Raw genomic sequence first — 14,093 nt, forward strand, 5'->3', positions numbered from 1 at the left:
TATATCAATATAATTAAACATGCATTTTTTGAAATCAGTCAAAAATTGTGACCCTTCTTTTTTTAACACCATTTTTCAAAAAATGCCAACTACATAAACAATGTTTTGCATTAGGAAGAACTTCATGAAATGCTCTTGCCATAGTCTAATCTTGGTTTGTAAATACAGTTTGAAACTTCTTTTAGATATAAGCATCCAAAAATTTTCAAGTAACCACTTAAAAGACTTGATAGTCTTGTCATACAATAATGCTACTTAAAAAATGACCACACTTCTATAATGATCGAACCTAGAAAAAAGTGCAAGGGGTTGATGATTTCGATTAGTGCTGCATGTTGTGTCCAATGATATAATTTCATAAAATTGTGCATAATCTATTAGCGTATGAGTATCAGCCCAAAAAAATTAGTGATGTATTGGTTTAAGTCCAACTAATATTTGTGGCAGAACATTAGATTTTTTGCAATTTGTTTTTGAAAATATTGAAGGAGGACATTGTACCTCTCCAAACTTCACACGTCTCTTCTTTTTGGACTCCAAGTTGTTATTCGCATCTTTCATCATATAACCATAATTTTCTTGATCATTGGCATATGTACTCATTAAATCAAAAGTGGCCCTAACTTCAAGCCCAGATCCTTTTACTGGATCTATCTCATATGCTTGAGTTTCCAATAAATTTATTTGGGATGGCAACAAGCAAACTATGTCTTCTGTATTTGGGATGGCAACAAGCAAACTATGTCTTTTGTATGAAGGAGGTGATTATGTTTCTTATCAAACACAATAATTTTAAACTTTTGTCCAAGAAGAGATACTACCATTCTTGCCTTACACTTGGTCATTGTTTTTGGCCTATTTATGGAAGAATATATTTTGTTTTTCTTTTTCCTCCAAACACCTTCCTTACAACATAAATATTTACATGTGATGATAATAAACTCATCTTTTCTACTCTTTGAAGAAGCATCCTTTATAACTTCAAATCCATTTCTTTTATCATATTCTCTCCAAAACTCTCATGCATCATCTAAACTTTCAAATTCCCTCCTTATTTCGGCTTTTGATTCACCCTCCACTTGCATTGTTCCTGCATAGAACAAAAATATTATACATACATACATACATACATACATATATATATATTTATGATGTTTATTTAAATTTTCTGAAAAAAAGGAGATAATAGAACATGCATATATCATTTTTATTTTATGTGCCTATATACAACATGCACGTATCATTTCCTTTCTTTTGTCTTGTTTTGTTATATTATATATACATATATATTATCCAATATCACATTTGGCATTTATCATTTTTATTTTGTTTTGTTAATTTCTAAAGCTATCTCAACTTTCAGTTTCTTTTTTTCAGAACAATCGTAGAGAGCTTGGGCATTCCTAAAAAAGTCGGATAAAGCTTGCCAAAAAAATGGCCAGAATAAAGACACAATGTCCCTCCCTCTAGTTCAAGAATGCTATGCAAAAACTTGGAGCCTGATGAAGGGTTAAAAAAGGCGCCGAAACAATGCGCTACTTACTCCCTCCTTCCTGTCGATTTTATAAAATGGGGTCCGAGGCGTCAAGCAGAGTTGGGTTAAGATTAACACGTGACGGACGGTCCAGATTTGTTCCTTTTAATAAAATGGTGCGCGTGGACGATTCGTGCTCAGCATAGGTGACCCCGTGCTGTTTTTCACAAAGAATCTCGGAAGTGCCTGGCGCATTCATCGTAGTCGACAATTCAATGTCACGTCCAGGTTCATTGCATCTCCAATTTTCCCTCTCCAGTCTCTTGACTGTTTTTCTTTTTCTTCTTTTCTATGATACGGCTCCCAGCAGGTTCCTAGTATTCTAATTCACTGAACCCACTCCGATCCCTTTTGATAATCACTATAGATGCCATTTTGATTTTCACGCAATCTTTGCTCTCTACTCTCACGGATAGTCCCACTTCTCAAAACCCTACTACTGCTACCACAACAATCGTTGATCGCCGAGCTGGAATCATCGACCACAGTCGTTGCTAATAATGGCTTTTACGGAGTTTCGTCCGCTGGATGAGAAGTCGCTGATTGATTACATAAAGGCTACCCCTTCTCTGTCTTCCAAGCTGGGGAATAAGTTCGATGATTTAACCATTAAAGAAGTCGGAGATGGCAACCTCAACTTCGTCTACATTGTCTTCAACTCTTCCGGGTCTTTTGTCATCAAGCAAGTTAGGATGTTGTTTTGATTCAGGCGTTCATCGAAATTTTTGAAATTGACAAGTTTCTGTTTTTGTGTGTCCTGTTTTTATTTTATTGTTCGCTTGCCTTTGTCTAAAATATTCCAATGTATATGCAGGCTCTCCCATATATTCGCTGCATAGGCGAATCATGGCCTATGACGAAGGAACGAGCATATTTCGAGGCACAGGCTCTTAAAGAACATGGTCGCTTTTGCCCCGAGCATACCCCGGAAGTTTATCATTTTGACCGTACCATGTCTGTACTCAGCATGCGTTACATAGAGCCTCCACACATAATCCTGAGAAAAGGGTTGATTGCTGGAATTGAGTATCCAGTACTCGCAGAACATGTTTCAGATTACATGGCAAACACGTTGTTTTTTACATCTCTACTTTTTCGAACCACTACTGAGCACAAGAGAGATGGTAATCCGCTACTTTTCTTTATTTGCTGCCTCATACAATAAATTGATGATGTCCATATGTCATCCGCAGTGTTTGACTGTGCAGCTATGCCTTCAGTATATGTCATTGCAGCAAATTGTAAATTTATATTTCTCAGATTTCTTTTTAATTTTTGGTTTGGCTTTATAGATCTGCTGCTGGTTGTCCTCTTGTACAAGTCAATTGTTTTTGGATGAAGTGATAGCCTAAGAATTAATTTAGATGAGAGTGGTCATTAGGGCTAGTTTACTCTGGAAAATGTGATCCACCTGCTCAGTTATCTGTAGCTTATACTTTACACCAGTGCACTTACTATATATTACCGTATGCTCAAACTTTGCATCAGAAAACTGACACAATAAATAATTGTCACTTTAGTGATTTTAAGAATATTATTGATCCAGATCCCTAAAACCTGTTGATATCTATAAATGGTTCTGCAAGACATGTTTCTTATGATTCTAAGTGGTGGCTTTACGCAGTTGCCGAATTTTGTGGGAATGTGGAGCTATGCAGGCTTACTGAGCAGGTTGTTTTTTCTGATCCTTATAAAATCTCTCAATATAATCGTTGGACTGCCCCTTATCTTGATTGTGATGCCGAGGCTGTTCGAGAAGACAATCTTTTGAAGGTTGAAGTTGCTGAGCTGAAATCCAAGTATTGTCTCTCTACTATGTATCTTCTTTTACATGAACGCTCTGTAGCTATAACTTGTTCTTTAATGATAACTTAATTTTCTGTAGGTTCTGTGAGAGGGCCCAGGCACTAATACATGGAGATCTACACACTGGTTCTGTCATGGTTACGCCTGAATCAACACAAGTTATTGATCCAGAATTTGCATTTTATGGACCAATGGGATTTGACATTGGAGCATTCTTAGGAAACTTGATTTTGGCATTCTTTGCTCAAGATGGACATGCTGATCAAGTGACTGATAGAAAAGTAAGTCCCTGATTTCTACATACATTCTGTTCCCTTGTTTTATTTGCTTGTATGATCTGATAGTTTAATATCTGTAATCTAATTTTCTCACACAATCTCTATGACCTGGCTAGTTTTCTGCAGCATTTTGTTGTGAAAATCACATGCTTTGGAACTTATGCAACTATTACTTTGGATGACTGTCAAATTATTATTGTGTTTTAATAGTAACCTTAGTTTCTTTCTTTGTTTTTTTTTTTGCCCTGTATATATTAATTGACTACTGGCTTTTATATCTGTTGCCACACTGAATTATACTAATTTATTTCGATTTCATGTCAAATGTGCTTCATTTCATCTTAGCCTATGAAAATCTATGTCATAGGCATGATAGCATTTATGAACCCTTATAGCATTCAAGCATTTGAACCATCTATGTTTCCTAAATCTGCTGCCTTCTTGAATAGCTATAGATTTGAACGTCCTTGCATTTTCTGTTTCATGTAAAATGGTGCTTTGTTATTAAATGAATCCAATTGTGGCCAAGATAAGGAACTGTGGGTGTTTAATTAAGGTTTAAGAGTCAAAAATATCCCTGAAGTGCACACGAAGGGTTAGAAATGATTCTAAACTCAATTATGGGTCATTTATATGCCTCAATTTCAAAAAATTGTTGCTCCGTAACCTTGGCATTAACTTACCGTTATGTGGCTCTCACATATGAATTTTTTTATTATAAAATATTGCTTGGGGGCCCCACTTTTTTTTTTTTAATTCCTCCTTCTCTCTCCTCTCCCCCTCTCCATCTCTCATTCCATTGTCCCCTCCTAAAATTGTGATGGCGTTCTCTGTGCATCAGCTGTTGCACAGAGAGAGAATAGCCACATGCAATCATTTCTTGTGATGGCGTTCATTGGCTTCAGCGTGTGAATCTGTTTATGCAATATCGACACTCGGGCTACAAAGTCCATTCCTAAAATTGTTGAGAGCAAAGGACAGTTGCTGGAAATATTGATATTTTCTAAAGTCAGGGCAGGTTGATCAGTAGGCTCCCTGATGCTCTCATGACTATGATGCTGGGGTTCCTCAGTCATTAAAACACTTGTGCCAAACTTGTTCGCAGTTATGCTCTTGAGAGTTCACCGGTTTCACCCTTGAAACATCAAGCCGTGATAGTTTTTGGCATCACGAGTTTGTAAACAGTTAAATAAATAGGGTTAGTTCTTTCATGAATTGAAACATTATAGTTCAACCAACTCACAATGACAACATGTTGAATTCTTCGTTTGAAGAAAACCAAATTCCCAGTAACAAAAAATTATCAAAACATTATTACTTATGGAAGAGGTAAAAAGAAGACAACATATTCTAACTAGCATTGTCACTAGAAGTTGTGATGCATTGTCTTTGTTTAGAAGCAAACAAGTGTCTGAAAGATGTGAAGGCACCAGGAATCTCATGACTTTTTTATCCATAGTAATCACACAGTCAATCCATCCAACTTTTTTTCCAATCAAGTTGAAACTAAAGGACCTAGTTTTTCCTCCTTTTGTCCTTCTTCCTGCTCATCTCTCTCCCTCTTCTTCTCTCTCCTCTCTCTCCTCTCTCTCCCCTCCATTCAATCTCCCTCTCCTATCACTCTCCTTCTCATCTCCCCCCTTCCTCTCCTCTCTCTCTCTCCTCCATTCAATCTCCCTTTACCCTTTCTCTCCTCCACTTTCTCTGTCTCCCTCTTCTCGTCCTCTCCCTCCTCTCCATTCAAACTCTCTGTGTGTGCGTGTGTGTGTCTATAGAGAGAGAAGAAACATGTAGAGAGAGGGAGAGGGAATGGAGGACTCGAAAGAACATGCAGAGACTCGGGAAGAACATGCAAAGAATGTCCTTACTCTCTTTCATTCTCTCCTCTCCTCCTCACTCTCTTAATGTGATGTGGCAGCCAATCTTGCATGAGCAAGCCCTTCAAACACCTCAACGCTCATATTCGCCTTGGAAGTCCTCAAGTCACGCCCGAATGACACCTTTATGTCACCCTCCTTGATGCCATTGATGAGCCACTCTCGGAAGCTCTTAGCTATGGCTTTTGTCGCAGCAGGTGGTGAATGTGGAGAAGGAGGAGGTGATGGTAGAAGATGTGAATGGGGAGTCACTCACTCGCCATGTTACTTGCAACAAGGTGAAGCACAGGATGCAGTAACGTTTAAGGGGATGGAGCTTTTAGAGAGAGAATGACTGGTTCAAGAATGACTACTTAGAGATTAAAGACTGATTTGAGGACGTGATTATCAGTGGGGTTGAGAATGTGAGTGGTGTGCAGGTTGAATTGATGTTATATAGCAACCCAACGATGAAGGAGGCAGTGGTGGCGGCGAGGCTGAATGAGCTTTAGGGAGAGAGAGAGGGCGAAAATGTGGAGCTGCCGGAGGGAGAGAGGGGAGAAAGAGAGAGAAAGTGGAGGAGAGAGAAAAGAATATTTTATAATAAAAAATATTAAAAATTTAAATGTGGGCCCCACAAATGAAAAAATGGATGGAAAAAAATGAGGGTAACGGAGCGAAGAATTTTTGAGGATGAGAGATATAAATAATCAATAGTTGACTTTAGGGTCATTTGTGACCTTTTGTGTATATTTCAGGATATTTTTGACCCTTAACCCTTTAATTTAAGAAGTGACAACATAATACCATGTCGGATCTATGAAGTCATAGCCAATTGATCCTAAATACCCCATGTCATGCAGGCATATAAGGAGTGGCTTCTTAAGACAATTGAAGAAACTTGGGATCTTTTTCACAATAAATTCATTGCTCTATGGGACAAGCATAAAAATGGTCCTGGTGAGGCATATCTTCCTGCAATCTATGAGAATCCTGAGGTTCAGCTGCTTGCACAGAAGAGATACATGATGGATTTGTTTCACGATTCTCTAGGATTTGGTGCTGCTAAAATGATAAGGTGAGACTACATCAAAGACTTGTATACTTATCTCGATGTTATGTTATTTTTATCATCGTGTTATATGATTTCTGTGTTTTGTCATCCTCGGCTCCATTGCAAGATTTTCAACAGCACACTAATGCATATAGGCAAACACTTTCAAGCATCAACATATTGCTATTTTAACTGAGTAGCTCACATTTTTTACACATTTCATAGTTATTAATAGCACACTGCATGTAGTAGTTTTTTTTTTTTTTTAAATTTTAAACCTCAGTAGCTAGTAGTTCAATGCTATGGCTTTTGGCACTGCAACACTTGTGTATCACTGCAACTTTTGCATAGCTTTGCTATGGTTTGTGTACCCTTACATATGAATAGGTGCACAACAGCCTTGAGTGATTTTTCAATAGACAGTGCTATAGATTCACATTAAACAAGTTATAGATCTCAATCTCCTGGTAGATATAACGTCTGTAGTGATATTTGACTTGATGTTTATTGAGAAACTACATCATGCACTAATTGGTCCTTAATGTGAAGTGAACGTATACAGTACTTGAAAGTCCTTGTTTTAAGCTTTCTCCATAATTATTTGATTGGCAGGAGAATTGTTGGTGTGGCACATGTGGAGGATTTTGAATCAATTAGTGATGCTAGTAAACGAGCTACGTGTGAACGCCAGGCACTCAATTTAGCGAAGTTGATTCTCAAGGAAAGGAGGAAGTTTGAAGGAATTACTGAAGTTATTTCAGCAATTCGGCAGTTTTAGTCACGGTCAGCAGTAAGGTTTTTGCTATCTGTACTTCAATGGAATATTGAGTCTCCCTATAATCAAATCTCTCACGAACCGCATGATATTGTTGTCGTCAATATTAGATACAAGAGAATAATTTTGTACTCAATAGTAGTATCTTTTCAAGTGTACTGCAATAGAATCGTGAGAAGAGAGTGACTGGTGTGCTGCATCAGGAGATGACCGATATATATGCCCATGGATTGGCGAGCACCTAGCCCCTGGGTTAAGCCAAGTCATGGAGCTGGGTTATCATGGAGATTGAACCAGGGTTATGATGTCACTGCTTGTTTTGTATAGTACTGTATTTTTCCAACTTACGGGATGTCCCGGAAGGGACAATTGGACTACTTTTATAGTTTGAGGAATGATAGTGACGGTACCGAACAAGAGGATGAGAAGTGGTTATGGCGGCGACTTCTTTGAGCGTTCCTTGGAAAACATGTGGATCATCTGTGGAAAGACTATAATGCCAAATATGGCAATTAGGAAGTGTTTTGTTAGCTAAGAAGATCCGCTGGTTTAAAGAATAATCAAGATGATGCATGTTATGTGTACTTCATCGTTTGTGCGTGTGCAAAGGAATACAAATGACTTTATAATGGAGATTTGGAGTCCATGTGAAAGATTTGCCAATTTCAAATTTAAATTCCTTCCACCTTATTGTAGGAAGGTAGTGGATAATGAAAAGAGGAGATTCTTAGTTGTGTACTGATTTTACCTTCCGTCGTTAATTGTTTCACTTTGCATTCCAAAAAAAAAAAAAAAAATCCCAAAGTTTTTGAAGAGATTTAATTTTAAATAAACATTATTTGCTTAAAACTTGAAGTGTAATTTTTAGGGAAAAACACATGCAACTCTTCTGGATCAGAGTTGGATGAATCCTAAAAAGTTATTATAGACGTCTGGCAGCAAATGTTGTGAATACAACTATGGTTTTCGCTCGTTCAATATTCTTCTGTTACAGTATGAAGGTCATTGGCAGGTAATGTAAGTATCTTCGATATATTTCATATTTGATAGAAGAATGCTGATGACACCTTGATATGCAAACCATATCGAGAAATATGTATCTAGAGCGGCAATTTTAAAAGGGAAAGCTTATTTTTGAAAGAACAAATAGGGAACATGATCTTGTGAAGGATTAAGTTGAGCAATACAACATTTTAAAAAAGCAATAAGATAAGATTTGACTATAGACTAATGTGAATCCAAGATATGATCAGAAACTTCGTTGGGGTAACGAAGAACATGATGCGCAGTGTGCGTTAGGGGTTTGCTGTCTAAATCTGGAATAAAATGACGTGTGAGAGTCCATGATTTGTGTTTATTCTCTGTCTGCATTATTTTGGCCAATGCCTGCATTAAATCTTGCCGGTTTTTTCTTTGTTGGTATTTCCGTGGTCATGTTTCATGGATTGTTGTTCTACTAAAGCTAATTGTTCCTCTGAAAAGAAAGAAAACAGGGACTACAATATGTTGGTGCTCTTAGTGAGTATGATCTTCATCCGTATGTCTTTTCTGCCTTCTCTGCGTTTTATAGTGACTTAGAAAAATCCTGGTGTTTTTCCCCACTTCACATTGTGAAAGTCCAAGTACTTAATCGTAGTACTTTATGTAAGTCTAGGTTTTTTCATGCATATTAGTTGACTGTTATATTTGTTTTCAAACTGAATCATATTAATAAATTTGATATATTTAATATGTGATACTTTTCTTGTAGCTTGTGAAAACCCATGTGATGTGCGTTGAGCATTGTAGCATTTTGAAGCCCTTATAGCATTCAAGAATTTTGAAACATCTAATAAGTTTCCTAAATCTGCCGCCTTATCATGTATGATTATAGATTTGGATTCCTGTGCATTTTCTGTCTCATGTATAACTAATGATACTTTATTATTAAATGAATCCCTATTATTTTGGTCAAGAGAAGGAACTCTGGGTGTTTAAATTGAAGAGGTGGTAACATTGTACTATATCAGATCTGCAAAGTCTTAGACAATTGATTCTAGGCACAACGTGTCCTGCATGCATATAAGGAGTGCATTCTCCAGACAAGTGAAGAAACGCGGAAATTTCATTTCACTTTAAATTCATTTCTCTCTGGGACAAGCATAAAAGGGGTCCTGGGGAGGCATTTCTTCCTGCAATCTCTGACAACCCTGAGGTTGAGCTGCTTGTAAGGAAAGATGCATGGCAGATTTGTTTCATGATTCTCTTGGATTGGTGTTGCTTAAATTATGAGGTGAGACTGCAGACCAGTGACTTGTATTTTTATCCTGATGTTATGTGATTTCTGTGTTTTCTCGCCTTTTGTTCCATTGCAAAATTTTTAACAATTTGTAAATACTAGTTTAACTTTCCAATATATTGGCATAGACTTTCGAGTACCTGCTTTTTGAACTACACACTGTTGGAAATCTTATCTAGGTGACACGAATTCTGGCTCTAGTGTCCTGTATAATTTCCATGATCATCAATTGAGAAGTTATTCCTTCTGTAACCATTGCTTTTGTCTCCTAACATTTATACCATATGGATCTTGATGCTACATGATCACACATGGACCCAACCCTCCAAATTTAGGGGCTTTGGAGGGAAGGGTGCATTTTAACTATCTCTCCTCCCCTCCCTTCTTGAACCAAACGAAACATTATTAAAATTCCTCTTCACTCTAGTAAAATCCCTTTCCTTCCTTCCCATCAGTCAAACCTAACATTAACATGTAAACATGACAACGACAACCTTAATTTAAGTGATTTTGTGAAGACAACTGCTAAAGATTCACTTAAGTGTCCTTGGTCATTAATGATTTTGTAAAAAGATTATGTTATATTTTCATATAACTTGAGCAACGCTATATGGTACATTGTAAAGCATTTTGGAGTTCTTGGTATTACTAGAACTTTCTTTCCATGCTATTTAACAAGCAATAACTATGAAAATATTAACAAGGAAAGAATTTGGAGATTAACGGAAAATTATGGGACTGTGAATAACTAAATGAAAAAATTATGCTTAAGGACCAACTGACAAGTTTTTTTTACAGGTAAGGACCTTAAATTTCTGCAATTATTCTGCAGATTCAAGGTGCTTCTTTGAAAAAAAGAAAAAGAAAAGAAAGTGTAATGACCTAAGTCTCAAGTGAAGTGATTTATTCTTAGAGTCTTTGTTTCAGGCATTCATCTTAATGATTTAATTGACAGGAGAATTGGCGGTGGTTCACATGTTGAGGATTTTGAATCTATTGCTGATGCAAACGCCGGGTACTTGATTTAGTTAAGTTGATTTTTGAAGGAATAAATAAGTTTATTTAAGTGTTTATATGGTAGATTCTGATCATCAAGGAGTAGAAGGTTTTCATGTGGAACATCCATTGCATTTTGGAGATACAGGAAGACCAAGTGTTCCGCATCACGAGTTTAAAGGTGATCTGGCAAATCTGCTAGTTAGTGATAAATTATTATAGTTTTTTGTCCTCTGTAACTAGTAGATGGCGAGTCAGATGCCTACTACATTATTCTAAGATTATTTATAATTTTACTTCTCTACGTTATTACTCCCGTGTCCCGAAGATACAGATGATATGGTGACTCAGATGTCCACTCCATTATTCTAAGATAATAAACATGGATGCAATTTGCAGGTGTTCCTCAGTTTTTTCCCTATAAAAACCCCAGCATAGCTACTTCTTTAATCACAATAGTACGAGAGCTAGCTCCAAACACAGCCATGGCTCGACACTTTATCCCTTTGTTCTCCTCGCTGCTCTTAATTCTAGTAGCTATGAAAGCTACACAAGCAGTTGAATATGCTGTAACCAACGATGTTGCAACCGCAGGTGGCGTTCTCTTCCGTGACAAAATTGGTGAAGCCTATGCCATGCAAACACTAGACTCAGCAACCCAGTTCATATGGAGGATCTTCCAGCAAGATTCTCCTGCGGAAAGAAAAATGTGCAGAAAGTGAGCTTCTTTGTGGAAGACATGGATGGGGTGGCGTATGCTGACAACAACGAGATTCATCTAAGCGCAAGGTACGTTGGAAACTACAAAGGAGATGCGAGAAGAGAAGTGATTGGTGTGCTGTACCATGAGATGACTCACGTATGGCAGTGGAATGGGAATGGTCAGGCTAATGGAGGGGTGATCGAAGGGATTGCTGATTATGTGAGGCTCAAAGCAGGGTATGCACCAAGCCACTGGGTGAAACCAGGTCAGGGAGATAAGTGGGACCATGGCTATGAGGTCACAGCTTATTTTCTGGATTACTGTAACAGTCTGAGAAATGGGTTTGTGGCAGAACTGAACGAGAAGATGAAGACTGGTTACAGTGACGACTACTTTATGCAGCTCCTTGGGAAGCCTGTGGATCAGCTGTGGAAAGATTACAAAGCAAAATATGGCAATTAGGAAGTGTTCTGCAATCAGCTGATAACAAGGGCATGCATGTAATGTTAGTTTAAAGTTTAAACTTAAAATAAAGAATATGATGATACATGTATATATCATCATATGCGTGTGTCCTAAATGGATGCTGATGGCTGTTTGTAATGGAAATATGGAATTTATGTTGTTAATTATTCTCTTAGTTTTCTCATATGGATTGCCAATTTTAAATTTAAATTTCGTTTAATGTTTAAACAAATTTCTTAAAACACCGTAGAGCTTCATTTAAAATTTTAATTTCAACATTTAATTTTTGGCAAAATGTATGCAACTCTTCATTCTTGTAGCATTTATGTATTATGATGAATCCTAAGGAAAATCACTTCAAAGGACATGATTTAATTTGCTATTACACCTCTTACATATTCTTTAATGAAAAATTATACGAATTAGTGTTTTTCTCAGGTGAGTATTTTTCAAATTGGTAGAATAATGTTGCCGATAGTAATTTTATCTGTAAATCATATATTAAGAAATATGCATTCTTGGGGGACGAAATTGAAAAGCCCTTTATTTGAAGATCAAACAGAATATGATTTTGCTGAAGATCATTAATCGAGAAAATACACCGTTGATTTCCAATTTTGAGGGGAGCCAAAACAAGTTCTACTCTAGCATAAATTGATGCTCCTAGTTCATGTTCAAGTTGAAGGTTGTGAATTGTGATATTGCTGTAGCATCATAATTTTTTTCGTCAACTGAAGCATCTGAAAATATGGGCTTGGATTAAAATTTACAAAGCAAGTTTACATAAATTAAGGCTAATAAACTGAAGTTAAGATAAAAATTAGTTATTCTAATGTAAAGTAATTTATGTTTGAATTTTTTTCTTAAAAAGTTAGATTAATAAACTGAAACTTGTTTAAATGATATAATTCAAAAGCAGGTTTAAATATATAGTGATTGAAAATGACATGAATTTTATGATATATATATATATATATATATAAGAAAAATATTATAAAATTTAAATTAATATTTTAAAAATAAAAGAGTCCATATATAATTAAGAAGTATTATTTCTAAATTCTAAAAGGCTGAAATAAATTGATAAATAAGCATAAAAACAAAAGCCCTAAAAAAAATTTCTAGTGTAGCTTTAAGTTTTAGCCTAAAATCAATTTCTTACAAATTTTATTCAAACAAGATTCTTTGGATCCCATCTGACTTTTGTGACTCAAACCTCAGTTTGCTCGACCGAAACATGAGTTTTATTGGATCCAACCTTAAATTTATTTATTTATTTATTTATTTTGCGCGCACTTTCCATTTAAATTTAAAACCATGGATCTTAATGCCCCTTCATTAACGACATGTTCCATTACATCATAGTTTACCCTACTAAAATATGGACATTAGGTACTGGGGGGAAAACTATCAAGGGGCAATTTAATTGGCAAGTATTCAAGAGCAATTTTGAGTGCATGATAGGAGAGCCAAACAGAATCATGCAAAGTGGTATGTGTCGAAAATGGCAATTATTCAAGAGTGGATCTGACCCTTGGTTCCAATTTAAACATAGCATTATCACAAGCAACGCCATCATTGGCCATTACTGATATATGACTTTATTTCCACGCCATGGCCGCCACATATTCTTTTTTTCTTTCTTTCTTTTTAGCCCTCATACATAACCTTTATAGACGACAACACAGAATTGTAACACAATTTTGATGTCAAAATGGCAATAATAACAAAGAATAGCCAACATTATTGTTATCTCGTAAAGCAAGTTTTTTTTTTAAGTAAATGAAAATTTTAAATAAGTTGAGTTTTGACTCTTGAGAGGTTTTCAAGACCAAAACATATTTACAAATTTAAAAAGTACTTATAAAAATATTTACATATCAACTAATTACTGACAAGCTCTTTACATTGATAACAAGAATTTATGGTTTTTCATTAGAAAAAGTTAGATGAGTTAGGTGTCAAAATTCATCAAAATTAAAAATATGTCTTTAAATTTAAAGAGTATGTGTACTACGAGGAAAATTCCCTTGAATGCCTCAAGGGAAATTTTTGTGTCATATCAAGAGCAAACGTTCACTATACAAGGGCGTTGCATTGTGGCTTCGATGTTTTTCCGTGCTGTTGGCAATGGGCCTAGGGTGGAGATCCAAGACTCAGAGTCCACTCAGTATTGCATGTCGTTTTCTTCTGTTACTTCCGTCGTATCACATAAACTTGAGTGTCCTGCTCTGCTGCTCCCTACTCGTTAGCCTTCACTCTTGGGCACACATATATAAAGTGACTGGAATATTTCCAGAATATCTTCCTCTTGCTCTCTACCCTGTCTCTGTGCGAGGTCCCAACAA

The 14,093-nt window shown here is 36.3% G+C and overlaps 1 protein-coding gene and 1 pseudogene across 1 annotated transcript; both read left to right on the forward strand.

Moving 5' to 3' along the window:
• Positions 1-1,708: 1,708 nt before the first annotated feature.
• On the forward strand, positions 1,709-7,456 carry LOC129292780 (methylthioribose kinase-like). Its single transcript, XM_054930425.1, has 6 exons — positions 1,709-2,220; positions 2,349-2,658; positions 3,159-3,333; positions 3,420-3,621; positions 6,338-6,552; positions 7,141-7,456. Exons 1-6 carry the CDS (start codon positions 2,035-2,037, stop codon positions 7,304-7,306), a joined length of 1,254 nt encoding a protein of 417 aa, XP_054786400.1. The 5' UTR covers positions 1,709-2,034; the 3' UTR covers positions 7,307-7,456.
• Positions 7,457-10,541: 3,085 nt separating this feature from the next.
• LOC129292781 (uncharacterized) lies at positions 10,542-11,929 on the forward strand (annotated as a pseudogene).
• Positions 11,930-14,093: the final 2,164 nt, after the last annotated feature.

Source organism: Prosopis cineraria, unplaced genomic scaffold (genome assembly GCF_029017545.1).
Source record: "Prosopis cineraria cultivar Desert tree isolate PC_DT_omini unplaced genomic scaffold, ASM2901754v1 PC14, whole genome shotgun sequence".
In the NCBI taxonomy this organism is placed as follows: Eukaryota; Viridiplantae; Streptophyta; class Magnoliopsida; order Fabales; family Fabaceae; genus Prosopis; species Prosopis cineraria.

Excerpts from the sequence above, each read along its gene's own strand:
- LOC129292780 (XM_054930425.1), top strand. The coding sequence starts at position 2,035 with ATGGCTTTTACGGAGTTTCGTCCGCTGGATGAGAAGTCGCTGATTGAT. Across the intron at positions 3,334-3,419 it reads GTTGCTGAGCTGAAATCCAA|GTTCTGTGAGAGGGCCCAGG; the intron begins GTATTGTCTCTC and ends AATTTTCTGTAG. Across the intron at positions 6,553-7,140 it reads GGTGCTGCTAAAATGATAAG|GAGAATTGTTGGTGTGGCAC; the intron begins GTGAGACTACAT and ends TTTGATTGGCAG.